Source organism: Vidua chalybeata, chromosome 1, assembly GCF_026979565.1.
Source record: "Vidua chalybeata isolate OUT-0048 chromosome 1, bVidCha1 merged haplotype, whole genome shotgun sequence".
In the NCBI taxonomy this organism is placed as follows: domain Eukaryota; kingdom Metazoa; phylum Chordata; class Aves; order Passeriformes; family Viduidae; genus Vidua; species Vidua chalybeata.
Genome location: NC_071530.1, coordinates 20,730,594 through 20,747,413, shown reverse-complemented (window position 1 = coordinate 20,747,413; position 16,820 = coordinate 20,730,594). Strand labels below are relative to the sequence as shown.

The following is a 16,820-nucleotide window of genomic DNA, read 5'->3' as shown; positions in this document are numbered from 1 at the left end:
GCAGAACACAAGAGGCTCTCATACCACTACCTAGAACTGACATGCAAATCCAGCTCCTTTTCTATACCCAGCCTCTGACAAAGGACGAAGAGCACAGGAAACTGAAAAGAAGAAAACAAAGTCCATTATTTTCCCTCTAGTTCTACTCAGTAACTCCTTCGCCATTCACACAGGTCTCAATACAATTCCTCCTGTGGTGGCAGGGCCCCTTCACCCATCTGAAAATGCACAGGCTTCAAAAAGTGATTATTTCTGAAAATGGTCACCAAGATTATTTATCTTAAACATCTGTGAATCCCTGGGAAACAACAGCAATCCTCACAATTTCAAAAGTAAACAAACTCAGGTGTTTGCAAAATTAAGTCTCCACTTCACTTACTTTTACCTAAAAGATGAAATCTAGTCTGCTTTTTTTATGTTTGTTTGTTTAGTAAAGACACAAAATTAAACATTTCTGAAGACACTCTTGGTAAAAAAGACCTCAAAAGATATCAAAATTTCCTTTACAGTTTGAAACTAAAATGAAAAACATTTTAGATAAGGAACTTGACATGAAAAAAACTAGAAGGGTCAATAAACAACCTAACTGAACAAGTGAAACGATTTAGTAAAAATATAAGTCTCCATGAGAAGAACACACCATACATAAACTGCATTAAACATTTCAGTTAATTTAAACCTTAACACTGAATATTCAAAATAAACATTGTCCCACTGCTGCTTGGAAAATGCTATATGTAATACCTGATTATGCATAAAATGGTGCTTGCAATCTCCTCAATAAATATGACCCAAAGGTTACAGAAAACCTCCAACTGAAGTCAATATTTTTTGAATCAGACATCAAGAGAAAGAAGAATTTTAATTTTTTTAAGTAAGATTAATTCCTTTGGTGTGGGAATCCAGGGCATCCCTCTCTGGCTGCCCTGGAAGGTCTGGGACCCTGGCAGGGGGTCAGGAACCTCCCTGTACAGAGCCCCGAAAGACACTGTCTCTGATCTCTATCCATGGAAAAGAATTTTCAATCTTACAGGATGAATTACAAGCTCTGAGTGTTTGATATAAGTAGTAATTAGTGTGGCACGGGTGCAAAAGTAGAATTTTAGGATTCTAGATAAGGGGTTCAAAGGGGGCAAGATGGAGGAAAATTGGGCGTGCCTTGTCCTTTTTCTTCTTCTTCGTGCCCTCCATGTTTCACTGTGGTGTTGGCATTTTTCTATTGGTTTAGGCTGGGGACACACTGTTCAACATGGGTGATAGATATTGGCACGTTATTGTAAATATGCACACGTAGTTTCTAGCATAGAATGTTTGTAACATCCCACTGAGGGGCAGAGCCCTGCACGCTGTCCTGCGAGACAGACCTGCTGCAGGTCAGACAGAAAATATTTTAGATAAGAAGAAATAAACAACCTTGAAAACCAGCACCAGACGAATTACGACTCCTTCTTTGGCAGCGGGGCTGAAAGACAGAGACTTTCTACAATCTCGGGAGCATTTAAATATCACAGATCCCAACACTTTGGCAATCACATCCTTAGAAGCTTTGAATAGCTGCAGAATCCTTAGCTTTTTCAGAATGTTTCTTTACTTAATGAAGTAATTTTGCAGTACCTAGGAACATGATGTTCAGTAGTACTCCAAATCTTTACAGGTTCTAAGGGAATATTTATCCAAAAGAGCTATTAAAATAGCAGTACCTGACAGAAAAGATATTTATACAACTATGCCAGTTTCTCATTATACTGTTCCACTGGAAAGCTGGTCAAGAGTCATACAGAGTAAAGAGAATTCAATACAGACCTTTCAGAGTCCAATCAGTCCATTGTGGATTTCTTGCCAAGAGCAAGAACCTACTTTTTAAGACTAAAGTAAAACCTGAGTGCTATACAATATAATAAACCCAATTCTGTGGACTTGCTAATCCAGTTAGCATCAACAGGAAGCTTTCATGAGTAAGGATCCCTTAGTGTAAAGGTCATGAAGACATGAAATGTTACTCACATTTCATGGGGGAGGAAGAATTTAGAAAACTAAATATATAATGCATTCTGTGCATCCAATATAACTATACTCACAGAGCTAGAGTCATGTTTAGATTTATTTGACAAGAGTTCTGTTATACAGAAAGAGAAGCAATCAACTTCACCAAAATGAAAGAGGAATTAGCAGAGGGAGAACACAACAGTTTTCATTTTAAATATTCATAGGCATGCTGATATCATACTTGGCAGCTTACTGCAGAGAATCCTGATCCCAACTGAAGCATACAGTACTTAATTTACACACTATGTAGTTCAAGTTTCCCCTTTTGCCCTCCCTTCAGTCTTCCAAAGATGGATATTAATCTTCCTCACACTGAAAACATTAAAAACAAACTTGTCTCCTTAATCTCCAGCTCTTTTCAGAAACCAGCAGGGTTTTTTAATTTCAATTATCTACAGAAGCACCTCAGATATTAAAACCGTTCCTATGAACATGTTTAAATTATAGTATAGCTTAATTTATCAATAAACAGTATTCATTTAGAAGCCAGAGTCTAAGGAGAAGAGCAGTGAGCACAAGAAAGACTGAGAAGACACTAGGAATCAAGTGACATCTAGTGAAGAGAAAGGACAAATCTGTTCTTCTCTGAGAAGGGAGCTTAAGATGTCAGTTTGGAGAGAAATACTTGAAGCCAGGGGTTGAGGTTACAAAGGGGTTACTATGTTGAAAATACATCACCTAACTGCAAAGAACTGAAACCACACCAAAATAGCTCACAAAAATCTGATGCTTTTTAGCATTTTTAACAGCATTAGGGAATGGTGCGAATAAGGTTATAAATAAAAATGCGGATATAAACACACGCTTCATTTCTGCAAATAATTTTGAAGAGAACAAAGTACTAGCCAAGCTTTTCGAATTACTGTGGTCAACTACAGCATCTTCATCTTCAATAACTGCTTTGTGAGAAGTCCACGGTTCAACCAAGACACTTGCTGTCTTATATTTAAGTCAGGAGAAAAAAAAAAAAAAACATGAGGTGCACCATGCAAAAAGTTGAAGAACACAAGCTACATACCCTTATTACAGGTGAGATTATCAGTGTGTGTTGATACTTCAATAGCAGATGGTTGAGAGAAATAACTTCTGCAGGACAAAAAGAACTTTAGTTGATAGTATTGAGATTTAATATTAGGCTTCCAGCAAATGCAAACAGTACCACTAAATGCCAGTGAGTCTCTTTCAGGTGTTTGAACTATTTAAGCACGATCTTTTCAGAGTTTCACACTACTGCACAGTTGCTGGCTTTAGATAAATCAACCCGTCTGAAGTTCATTCAGCATGTTCACTTTTCCCTTCCTCAATATTCTCTTTGCAGAAAACATGTTAAATAGCCTGACGTAGTTTACAAAAGGGACTGATCAAAGATGTCCTGCACACCAGGCCTTGAAAAATTACTATAGATTACCCTCAAAGATGTGGATCACTTCAGCCCCTTACTCAGAAGTGTCCATCTACCTGTGTGCCTAGCAGTGCTTATTTACAAAATTCTGCTTTCAGTGTGTCTAAAAAGTTTTTATGATTTCCGTTTGTCTTATTAGCCAGTATTTGGAATTTAAACTTCTTACAGCACTGAAATGTTTTTAGAAACACACATAGGACTGTTTCTCAGTGCAGCTTGGATCAACTGAGTCTTTCCCCTATTCAGCACTGCAGACTGCTGTGCTGACACTGCTTAGTGGGGACACCAGCCTGTCCTCTAAACACACAGAAGAGGCTGCAGTAAACACGCTCACTGCTCAAAAGCAGAGTCAGCACATGTGTTTCTTGTTCCAGTTCTCAGAACTGGGAATGAATTAAGCTCCCTCCTAGTTTGAGCTCCCCATACCCAGCACTTAAAGCCACCTCCTCAAGTCTGTATGGCACAAGAGTCCTCCCTGTGCCTCTACCCCAGGCTTCAGCTGACTTTACATTTAATTTTCAGCTACAGGAGATATTACTGATGGCAACCAGTTACTACATTGGCCATCATCACATCAAGATCAGGGAATCATTTCACCCCAAAGGTTATGCCCTAGGATGTGAATGGAAAAAGTTAAGAGGCCAGATGGTGAGCGGTCTGAAGGGAAATGTCGTGTCGTTATCCACTTCAACACACCTGACTACTAAAAGAACAAAGAGAATACATAGAAAATAGTGTACAGAACCAAGTACACAGAACTAAATCCAATTTTCCCTCAATCTACACTGAATCTATCTTCTTGTCTCAGTCCTTCCATATTAGAAGCTAAAAAATTCTACTTGGCTTGTAAGACAGTAAATTCTGTAATATTAAATTAATGTCTTTAATGAGGTGAGTTCACTTCTGCAATGTTCACTTCCTTTGAAAATGCCAACTGCAAAATAGTCTGTATGTGGTAAGAGGATTTACAGTAAGTTGCCATTACAACCTGTATATAAACATGGAGAATGATCATTTATATGGGCTTCCATAAAAAAATTAAGAGTGTTTTAAGCCACTAGGAAGTAAGTGAAGACACAAGAAATTTGTAGTAACATGTGAGAAAACACTGAGAACTAAAAAAAGGAGTTAATATGCTTGCAGGTGTCTTTTAATAAGAGAAGAACAAAAGTTTCTGAAGAATTATGTTCAAGAGAAGTGATTTGTGTCCAGTGTTCTTTTTAGTATAGTTGCTTTACTTACGGTGCAAAACTGACTTTGGTGCCATACAGCACAAACTTAGACAATTTATGTATAAATTAGGTACTTTCTGCATGTATCCTTATACCATTACAGCACAAAACTCTTTCACACATTATTCTGTTTCATTTCCCCAAAGCTTCTTGGAAGCAAAGTTAATATTATATATATTTAAAATTAAAATGCTCTACCGTCTGTATTTTCTCAGAACCAAAGATTTGGGGCGTTTTTTAGGAAGAAAAGAAAAAGCTAACAAAGTATTTAATCAATGTGTTTGATTTGTAGAACCCAGATGTCACAAATTTAGTAAGGTGTATGTATAGGGATCTCCTTTTTCCTCCTTTTCACATCCTCCTGTGTACTGCATTCAGTAAGGTATTTCCCATTAAAGATCCCTGCATCAGGAATAGGAAGACAGACCAAATCAAAACATACAAAAAAAAAGAAAGGCTTACAGTTAGCTTAAAGCATCTCTCCCACACATAGCTGAGAGACACTGTCAGCACAAGTCCTGTGCTTTGGACACAGCCCTGGTCTCACCTTGCAGATATCACCTGCCCCCTTGGTATATTGTGTCAGGACAACAGCATGGAATGACTTACCAGAAGGAAGCAGAGGCAGAAGCATAGTAGAGGAGAATACAAGAAGCAACAAAGAGTAACAAGTACACAGTCATCTGGTTCCTTCCAGAAGTCAGCAAATTTGTTATATAAATAACCTGATACCAGGCAAGATGCAAAGTGTCAGACAATACCAGTGGGAGACACCACCACACATTTCAGCAGACTGGAGAAGATAAAGCAGCTAGACTGGGAAGGAATTCAGGACAGGCAGATGCAGTGTTGCTGTTTCTGGACCACCTCCAATACAGCCAGGTACAGACTACAGCCAGAAAGGTGACTCAGAAAGGTGACATCCTAATCTAAAAATTAAACCAAGAGATTTTAGCAGCATGCTAAAAAAGATCAAGGACACAGTCAAGAGGATTAACAGCAACAAAAGGACAAGCTTCTGTGCTGGTCACACACAGAGAGAAAAACAATTTAGGAGATGGCAGAGCAAAGAAGCAGTAAGTCGTGTGAGCAGAAAAAAAAAGTTTTGAACTGCTCTGCTGAAAGAAGGCAAAATGTACAGTGATGATAAAGGGTGACCACATGGCTGTCAAAAGAACAATGATCAATGAGACACAGCCATTCTGACACAAGCACAAAGTGAACTCAAACAAAATTCAGGTCTGGAAATGGGAACCAGCAGCAAAAAACTGATGGATCAACCCACAAAAAGGAAGCGACCAAAGATGAGAAAGGATTACACGAGAATCAAGGGAGAAGCGGTGGAAAGATCACAGAACAGTATAGGACAGCAGATCAGAAGAATGGTAGAGGAAGACAGAGAACACGACATCAGGTAACACAGAAGAGGTTTGAAAAAAAAGTAGTTTTTCCTGATCTCTCATCATTTAATCATTTGATAGTACTGGATGAGGAACCAGAGCACGAGAACAAAAGGATATAGGAATCATCAGGAGTGAGCTATGAATAGCAGGAAATTTCTGAGATCATTTACAGACAGCACAAAAATATGTGAAGCCAGTGAGCACAGGACCACCTGAGGTTAAGGAGACTGAGGAGAAGAGCAAAAACGAAGTTGCTGTGCACCATCACCTAGCAGGCGGGACGAATAGCTGCCAGCTACCAGGAACACAAGTGTTCCCAGGGAAAGAAATGCTAAATGTACTCAAACAGTGACCTCTGCTGGACAAACCACAGCGTACCGGTACCTCCCTGGCAGCAGGAACACTCCCGGCACAGAGAGAGAATCTCTGAATTGATTTCTTCAAATGATCGCAACGGTAATTAACCACCACTGGCAGCTAACGCAAATAACTGTCATGGTAGTTACAAGTCAAAGACTTACTGCACATCCCAAAATAAATGAAAATAAAACAGGTTGGCAGAATAATAGTTGCACACATACTGACGACACCTGCTGCCAACGCCGAAGTAACCTTTAATATTCCAGCCTGCTTTCCAGTCACATCTTCCCCTCTGTGCCCTTCTGGGTGGGATAGCAGACATACGGAGCATCTGAAACCTCTTTAAACACACTTCCTATTCACAATATAATACATGGATTTTAATTGTCAAAACTTCATCAGCATACCAAGTAAGGATTTTCTCATCCTATACTAGGATGTGAAATTCTGTATATGTTCTAAGTGTCTGGAGAATACCTTGAGTTAGCTGACCTATCTAAATTCCAGAAGGTTCAGTGTCCCTTCATACTTTATGGCAAAATAGTACACAAAAGCTGCTCTTCTAGGAAAAAGTAGACAAGGCATAAGCCACATTTTTATGCTCTATTAGTATTCTTTTTGAAAGTGAGTTTTTTCTGTTACTAGTTCTACTCCAATTCTTGCTCACTTACAAATCTAATGGGGCACAAAGGGACCAAAAAGTGAAACCTCACCTAACTGCTGACTTTAGTCTGCAAAGGTATTTTTTTCCAGTCAAAGACAGCCATTTGTTCTACTAGCACAATCAAATTACTAATAAAGTAAATAAATAAATAAAACCCCAAAACCTCATGAACCCTCAAGACATGTGATAGACAAATCCTACCATCAGCTCAGAAAAAAAATCTTGATCCTGACTCAGACTATCTATTTTACACTGTCTCCCAGAGCTCCACCTTGTTGTGCTTGAAACTGTATGAAGCAAGACCCAGATTAAAAAAAGAGACAAGCCTGGTGATCCCTTCCTTTCCCTGACCTCCCCAGAATCTCAGTATTCTGCAATTCCCAGCCTGTTCCCCAGGACCATTATTAAAACATGAACTCTAGCTGAAGGGCTCTGAACAAAACAGCTCTAAGTCTGATTTCAAGAACTTTTACGACAAATTCCTTAACAATAAGACACAGCCATTCTGACACAAGCACAAAGAGAACTCAAACAAAATTCAGGTCTGGAAATGGGAACCAGCAGCAAAAGAACTAATGGGATCACCCTACAAAAAGAAGGGACCAAAGATGTGAAAGGAAAGAAGCAATGAATGACTGGCACCACTACCCCAGCTTGAACCACAGAGCAGCAATGTCACAGGAATCATAGCAGCTGCCCCTGCAGAACAGGCAAATTACACCAGCACCTGAAGGTCACTTTCATCCTGCCCAGAGGCACCAGATGAGCAAGTGGCCAAGACTACTGCAGACTTTCAGTTACATTCCACCTGAACTTGAGTGAAGCAGCCCTAGAAATACACAAAACAGAAGCATAAATACCCACAAAAATTACTACTGTTGCAAGATGATGCGGATACAATATTTGTGGCTGACCAAAGTGATCAAATGTGGTTTCTACAATAGCATGTCTTGTGGCTCAAGCTCCCTCTCTAGCACACCTACCCTAATTCCCTACCACTATTCATGTCCCATAAATGATCCTATTGAGCAGGAGGTGAACATTATCTGTATGTCCCCCAGCTAGCATCAAGTGACAGGAACAAAAACAACTTGGTCACATCTACCCGAGTTAATCCTGAAGGGCAGGTACCTATGGTTCAGCCACCCATTTCCACCGATTTAAAAAAACATTGTTAGAACTTCTATTGCATTTACTTTGATGATAGCCAATGGGTTCAAAAGACACCTGGGTTTGGCTCAGACAACCTATACAGGCTAAGACTATCTTGAATTTTGCTTCTCAGCTGTATACTGGATAGAAGGCTTTAAAATGACTAAATGATGGAACAAAAAACTCCCAGTAGAACTTATAGAGAAACTGGCCCTTATGTCTACATTATGCCAAGAAAAAGCACAAATATTCACTTTCTCCTTCTGATTTCTACTGGATTGTCAGAGACCCTACAGAGGAATCATCCCAGCTTTGTCACTTATGCAGCACCTGGTTCAACAAGTCTGCAGAATCACAGCTATTTGGCTTCCCTGAGAGTTTTGCTTCCGATCTTGAAGCACAAGAAGGTCTCACCAAGCAGCAAAGGACAGACTCAACTGTTTCAAAAGTCACCTAGAACAGAAAAAGCCAGTTCAAGACTCCTCCATTAGCACAGCATCAGATAGCTGAAAAAAATTCAGCCTAATATCCTCCAGAAAAATCAATGTGGACTAGAGTACTTCTGATAATGAATGATTTAGACACATAGATGAAGTACAAATGGCACACTAGAAATATGAATAAAATCCATGCCACAAAAGTATTCTGAGCAGTATGCTGGATTTAATTGAGCATTCCTCATACTTGCTGATGAAACTTTACTTAATTTTAATAGTTTTCTGGAAAAAAATACAAAGTATGTTTACATAAAAATATGCATATCCACTTTTTACATTTATTTATTCTTTCAGATGGACATATTTACCCTAAACACCAAAAAAAAAAGCTAGCAGAACACTCATTTAAATGGCAGAAAACTAGTAGAAGATGCTAATATGACCTTAGTGTAGCATGTCAAAGTGTCACTGCCATCAGCTTCCTAGTCATTTTAAGAACAATCTGCTAAGACAATTAATTACATAGCTTAAAAGATTAGGTCAACAGTGTCAAGTATGAGAACATGAACTTGAAATTTAGCCTTTTAAAAATGTGTGCTGTCTATTGAAATGTCTACATCCATTTGTGAAAGAAGAGTAAGTTTCAGACTCCATGAGTTACTTCTCAGGACAAGCAGTGGCCTTACCTTCCCATGAAAGAAACCCAAACAGAGCAATTAGAAAGGCTGACAATCCCTTGGCTGAGAGAAGGCATGTACTTGCAGCCTGCTAATTTGACAGCTACTTTAGGAGAAAGCAGTTAACTGAAGGGTGAGATTTAATGTAACACAAACTTATAGTCTTGGCAATCTTTAAACTGGTATTTTGAAAACTAAAATTGCTTTAAGCAAATGGTACACGCTGTATTCTTCTTGAATAGTTAAAGCCAGCCTGGACATATCCTTCTTGGACGCTTCTTATTACTGTATCTTTCCTCCCCCAGTCAGGTCTGTAGCTAATACTCAGCTAGGACATAGGTTGGTTACTCACCTTTTCAGTGTGGAACTCATGCTGAAGCACATGAGCCTCCCCAGACCCAGATCTGAGACAGCCAAGTTTACTGTGATTCAAGTCTCCCTGCAAGAGCTTCAGACTATTTCCTCTTCCTCAGAGCAAGGCAGACACCTGCTACCTGCTCAACCAGTTGTGTGCTCAGCTGAGATCATCCTTTAGCTATGTTAAAATTTGTAAGGCACCAGGTGGAAGAGCTGATTCACTGACAATCTGAAAGTGTCAGATTTCAAAAGTTCTAGGAATTTTACAAACCTCTGACAAAGAATAGTGAATTTTACAAAGAGCAACATTTCCAACTCATTTCATCCTTGTGCCAGGTAAGCAGCCATTCAGACAGAGATACCAGAGTAAATAATCAGCACCAGAGAGAAGCTTTGCCTGTCAACTCTAAGGTACCCAACCTTGGGTAAGCTGTCTGACCACAAGAATTGTGCAGAATGAACTGCTATCTCAAGGTGCCTGCAACCCTCCAAAGGCTGCAGAGAAAGCCGCAGTGGCTGAGTACAATTAACTGCCTAGCTTTCAGAAGCTCAAGTTCAGGGACAGCCATCTCCTTGCAGTGAGGGAACACACCAGAAGTCACTAGCTGGGTGGCCCCACAGCCCAGTTCCACCAGTGGCTGATAAAAGATGCCAGATGGCAATATGCCCAAAGAAAATTCATCATAATCTTTCTCAATAGATTATTCTCCCCGCTTCAAGCTGTTTGTAACTTCATGTCCCTCTAAAACATGGACAGAGCTGCACGTTTAACAGTGATGCACTTTGGATTTTTCCTCCCTTAACTGGCCCATTAATTTACCGATCAGTCATCATTTATATACCAGATGGCTGGAAGCTGTTGGTCATATTTGTAATAAAATTGAAATTTCTTTAAAAACGACAATGGGATAAGAACAAATAGCAAGATGGCAGTCTAGAGGGCACTACACTACTAAAAGAAGGGTCCTGAACAACTAATTCACAGTTCTCACAGCTAGTCACTAAGCGCCCATAATTTTATCTATTGACTACTACAAACTGTTTAAGTTACATATTAATACTCAATAAACTGCATCCAGAGAAGTGCTTATGCGCTAAAACCTAGGGATAGAAATATCTTCCTCATGCTTAATCCTCTGCAAATGCTCAGAGACTGTAGTGATGCTTTTGCATTAATTCACATATTTTAAATAACACATACTACCTTACAGCTCATGCAGCAAGTAGTGTGGAGTTCAACAGGCTGAATTTTTATTACTTTGTTTGTGTTCTTAAGACTCATCTCAATTTGTAAATATTTCCTTGGATACACCCTCAAGCACATACACCCTTAATGTACCGCTTGTCAACACACATCCAGTTTATTGGTTCCATTCCCCTCCCCATTTAATCTCTCCAGTTGAGTTTCAAAAAGAGGACTGGTTTAGAGAGAAACCTACTGGTATGTGCAGAGAGCAGACAAGAAGAACATTGACAAGACAAACACTTCTTTTTAGAAGATGCACAGAAACAGGGGCGAGACAAAATTCACTGCTTGAATTTCAACAGCCAAGAAGCAGGAATGTTTGCACAAGACACTGGTAGATAAACCACAAAAACTAACAAACAAAAAAAACCCAAACCCACAAAAACTTTTGCTTTGCAAAAGTCAGTTTGGTATCTCCCTCCACCAAGTTAAGTCTCATATTTATGTTGTTCTCGACATGCTATTCACTAACACCTCACTTAGGAGCTTCTTTAATGTGGGAAGCAGGATCCATAACCTGAAGGTGGTGTGAGCAGTATGACCAGATAACCTTTTTTTAGACAGAAATAGGCTACTTTTTTTTTCCATGCCGGATGCTTACATTCAGCTGGCCTTGCTCATATATGTTTGGTTATAGATGTAATGCAGTGGAGTTGTAATTTGCTTTGCTTTAGTCAAATTCATTATCCATTCACTAAAATGCAAACTGATTTTGCATTTCTTCTTGTTGTTTCTGATACAGCTAAAAATTTCAAAAGTCCTCACCTTATATTAAGGACTTTTCAGCCATGGTTGGAAATGGATTTCTGGCTGAACTGGTGACAAGACTGAGAACTACAGATCTTCCAGTACATTGCAGGTCTGTATTGAGGCTGGAAAGGCATGTTGAAAACGGCTGCTAAGTCATACCCTCCATCTCTTTACTTTTAATGAAGTACTAACCATGAAGCACCACTCTAATAGTGTCATTGCACTCTGTATCAAACTAGCACTGTCAGCTTTTCAGTGTTACTCAACTGCCTGCAACGAAGTCCAAAACCAGGAACACACTTACTTGTAAGCTTGTTGTGACTCAGAACCAGCTGTGTGATGTGAGACAGCGTAACTGTAAATGAAGAGAGAAAGAAGTTAGTTTCTGGACATGGCAACTGAGAGCTTGTATCTATTTCAGCTGAAAAATAAAACATGAAAGTTATTCTTTCCACTCCAGTAACTTGATTCATGTGCATTGTCACAAATAAGCAAGAGAGCACAAGAGTAAAGGGCGAGTCCACCTACTCCTCTGCCTTTTTATTTCACATTTCTGTTACTGCAGGAGACACAACATGGAGAGTTTTACTCACTGATACAGCAACCTGTTTCAGCTAATCCTTGAAAAAGCTCATGACTTAACAAAGGCAAATACAAACTGTTAGAATAAAAGCAGTCACTTAAAGGCACTATCAGATCAGACAGTTCAATGTTTTAAAAAAAACCAAACTAAAGCATCACCACAGTTCCCTGTGCAATTGCAGGTTGTGAAGTAAGGAAAGGCAGGGAAGAGAAAAGAAGATACAGCACACCCACCCTAAATTTCTCCCAAAATTTGAGCACTCGAAGTACTGCCTGCACCACCCCACTATGCAGAACAAGAGGACAAGGAAAAAAGCTCATAGAAGGTCTCTAAGAGTATTGTAGGAAAATCATCACTAAAGGGCAGATAAGAGCAGAAGCCTCCACAAAGAGCTCTATCTTTAAAACAAAGGACACATCAGTATCTGAACCATAAGCAACAGTAAAACACTACTGAGTGCTTACCCATACAGATAAATATAAGATTGCAATTTACACAGCAAAATGAGAGACGATTCTGGAGACAGTCACAAGCTTGTGAACAAATGCCTAAGTAAGCTTTATACACTTGTTTCTCTTGATATAGCTATTTCAATAACTGTGACAATCAGTAAAAGTCAACATTTCATGGGCCCTTGATATTGAAGCCTGACTAATAAGAACACTACCACCAGACGGGCAGCCTTACCACTGAGATGAAAAGTCCTCTAGTCTGAGGTCTTCAGTTCCAAGGCAACTGAACCTAGACCATAGCCAGATAAAATCTGACATCATCAATCCCAGGGAAAAACCTTTTTTTTTTTCTGCATTTTACTTCAGAATGAAGTCATTCTGGAGCTCTGAAGCTTTACCTAGACTCAAGACCATCAACAAAAAAAATTTTGCTTTTTTTAATAAAAAGGGAAAAAAATCATTATTGTTTTTGATACTGTACAAAGTTGCTACCATTTTACTTTGCTTTTAAAGCAGAGAAGTTAAACAATGTCATCATGTCTGTACAAAGGAAACATGGATCCTTACGCACAGGCAATGAAGCTCTGGGGCTGCAGATTTTGGTCTTCTGAACATGGAACTCCTGATGAACTTAAATGCAATAATAAGTTCTGTGCGTAATTGAAGGTAAGCCTTTTGACTACACCATCAAGCCACATGCACTACTGGCCTTTAGCAACACAAGGTTAGAAGCATTAGTCTCACTACACTCTCTCCTTTTTTGTCCCATCACTGTGTTCTTCAACCGATATTATTTTCAGAAAGATTTCTTCTCTCACATCTATACAGAATGGAACAAAGTCCACATTAAAAATTTCAAGGCCAAAATCCCTAAGCCAAAGACATTTGAATCTGTATTTTACTGTCCAAATTTGACTGAAGCCTAGACACCTTGTCTGAAACTCCACTATCTCAGTCAATCCTGATGCATGACAAGAAGTCCCATGGCATCTTTGACCAGCAATGGCAGGCTGATATCCCCCAAAGGAGCAAGAAAGGCTACACTCCAATACTATTTTGAAAAGAGCAAAGGTTTAGGTGTCTGTGCTCTGGACTACTTCCAGCAGCATTTTAGACATATTTAGTCAAAGAGATTCTTCAGTCTTGAAAGGGCCAAAGTGACTACCAGTTCAGAGGCAAGTTTAGAAGCATATTAAGAAAGAGAACCAAGATAAGAGAGCAGTATTTGCTCACTTCTTACACAGAGAGAAATTTGCTTACTTACTTTAAACAGACCTGAGTCAAACAACCAGCCCCTGGAAATAACAAGTTTTCCTCACGCTGCCACATGCCTACTCCTGTGAAAAGGACTGTGTTGTGGGAACAGCTAACTGAGATTTACCTCATCCTAGAAATAAAGTCATTCTGTAGGACAACTAAACAATCAAGTCTGGCAAGGAAGACATCTGTCTTAACTGATTAACATCCCCAAGTAACATCTCGAAGGCTAAAGGGGCAGTTTTGATTTGGATGTACACAGTCCAGGTAAGCACAACATACAACAGGTCAGATGACTCAGCCCATGTACCAGTCTCCCGAGAATGGAAGGGCACTGAGATTCCCACTGGAAATTGCTATAACCTCTCTACAATGCCACTGCAGAAGCTTCTAGACACTACCTTGTAACATTATAGTCATTAGCATACAGGCAATAAGTTATTGTGATTTCATGAATGCACCAGATATTCACACAGAATAATACCTATATTCTATAGGGGGATAATACCTATTGCCAGAGCAATTTACTTGCACAGTAATTACAAATTCTCATTATGGTCCCAGTCCGACTATTACTTCAAAAAAGAGTGAGTCAAGGGAAGAATATTTAGGTTCTTCCATTTTGGCATTATTATCAAATCTCTTCATATACTGCTGCCCTGCACTGCAAGCTAGCTTCACATAAAATATCTGGATGACAATACTCAACCTAATTATTAAGGAAAATATAAAACAAATAAAAGCCCTGCCCATCAGCAAATAAAAAAAATCAAAACAAAAAACTCCCCAAAAAAACCAAAACAACCAACCTGACAAAACAACCAAACCGAAGTAAAATGAATTATGAAAAAAAAACCCACACCCACAAAACAGGAAGACCCCAGTGACTTTGCTGAGCCAAGATAAGACACTGCCTGTCCCACTGGAGGAAGTTAATGCAGGATGAGCATTACAGTATTACAAGTAGCCTGCCTCTCCATCTTCTGTGCTTTCATTATTTTAGGAATGAACAATTTTATCAACACTAACTTTCTGATAAAGAAATCTAGTCATACAAGTATGTACTTTATGCAAAATATGAATAGCTTACAGATGGAATGATAATGAGAACAAATCAACACATAAATAGGATTGCATCCAATATTCCTTCCCTGACAGCAGAGCAGATGTCACAAGTTATTTGGGCAAAATAATTCCTTTACTTGTATCTCCTCCTCCATATCAACTGCTTAAAAGACACATAAATGAGACTGGTCCATACTCTAAGAACAATCCCATAGTTGTTGATGGCTGTTCAAAGTCCTATCAATAAATGCCCTATCCTTTTCTATGCTAGGGGAAAGGGCACATTACTCCCTTCTTGCTGGAGTTGGCTGAACCTGCTTGCTCAGCCTACAGGATGTCTTTTAATGCTCTCTACCATTACCTGTCCGTAGTGGGTGCTTTATAAACAAATGTAATCTATTTACTTCACAATATGAAGGCAAAAAACCCAAACCAACACAAAACACTTCAATGGGACAAGACATTTTTTACACTATTTATGTATGAAGGATGCACAACTATAGTAGAGATACAAATGGTGTACACACAAATGGTGTAACTGTTGTTGTATCATATGCTGGAATAATAAAAAAGTCTTTAACACTTAAAACTGTTTCACATGGTATTTGCATGACCAGCTAAAGCACAGAACACTTAGATCAAGGGGTATTTTTTGTCTCAAATGAAATTTCTTTTCTACACAACATATCAGAAAAAGAGCTCTCCTATTACAGTTCTGAAAGCATAAAAATTCAGATGCTCTGAAGGTGTGTAACACAATTCTAGTTTGTATTTTAAGTCTTTCTTTGCTAAACAGGAAAGTGGGAAGAGATGTAAAGGTTGCCAAGCTTACGGATCTAAGCTAGCTTGCCAATCTCCTTCCAGATAGAAGTATTTCATTCTTAATTGGAAAGACACACTAGTATTTGACAGAATCAATTTTTGTCTGCTTTTTCTCTCCCACAGCTACTGCAGAGGGTGGAAGACGATGCAAAAGAAAGTATGACTAACTGCCCTGTACTGCAGGAAGCCTAGACTGAAAAGAGAAGCCAGAAGAGAACTGTATCCAAGACAGGGCATATATTCCCCTTCGCTCTTCTTTGACCCCACATAACACCACTTTTCTCTATCACTTTTTTTTTTTTTAACTAAACACACATGACAAGAGCAGGGTGACACCTAAGGAAAAGGACTGGCATGCTGAACAGATGCTATATGGTTACACTGCTTCCAAATCCTTGTGCCTGTATTAACCCTATGTGAATTAAGTTAAGAAAGGTTAAATACAAGCTCATTAGCCACTCTGCAGCAAGTACTCAAACATGCAGTGAGACAAGGCTTGGTCCTTTCCTTGAAGATTTACGACTAGAGGGAGCAGTTTACCTTTAAGGGGTACTTGGCACCTCTGGTAGGGGCAATCATAACCACTAAATAATTACATGAGACAAAATGCTGATCAGGGGCTATTGAACACAGGCATACCTTCCAACCTACAATCTCAAATAGCCAAAAATGTTCCCTCCAATCACTGTCTAAACTTACCTTAACTCAAAATCTACTAGTGGCCCTCCTTAAAGATGAAATGCTGTGCAAGAAAAGCCACTGGGCATGAATAGTGATGATTGCTTTTAATAGAGATCTTTACTTCATGGAAGGAAAAAATAAAAATAGCTGAAAAGGCAAGCTTTAACACTACCCTGGAAAGGTATGCAACACACACAGAAGGAAAGGTACCAGGTCAGTCTCCTTTAGCTTACA

General features: G+C 39.2%; 1 protein-coding gene across 2 annotated transcripts in view; it reads right to left on the bottom strand.

Annotated features, from left to right (window-relative positions):
• RSU1 (Ras suppressor protein 1) overlaps positions 1–16,820 on the bottom strand; it is a 102,762-nt gene that overhangs the window by 83,643 nt on the left and 2,299 nt on the right. For both annotated transcript variants that reach the window (XM_053958276.1, XM_053958284.1), the window contains exon 3: positions 12,031–12,081. In XM_053958276.1, the coding sequence (XP_053814251.1) occupies positions 12,031–12,081 (51 nt within the window). The remainder of the gene's footprint in view (positions 1–12,030; positions 12,082–16,820) is intronic.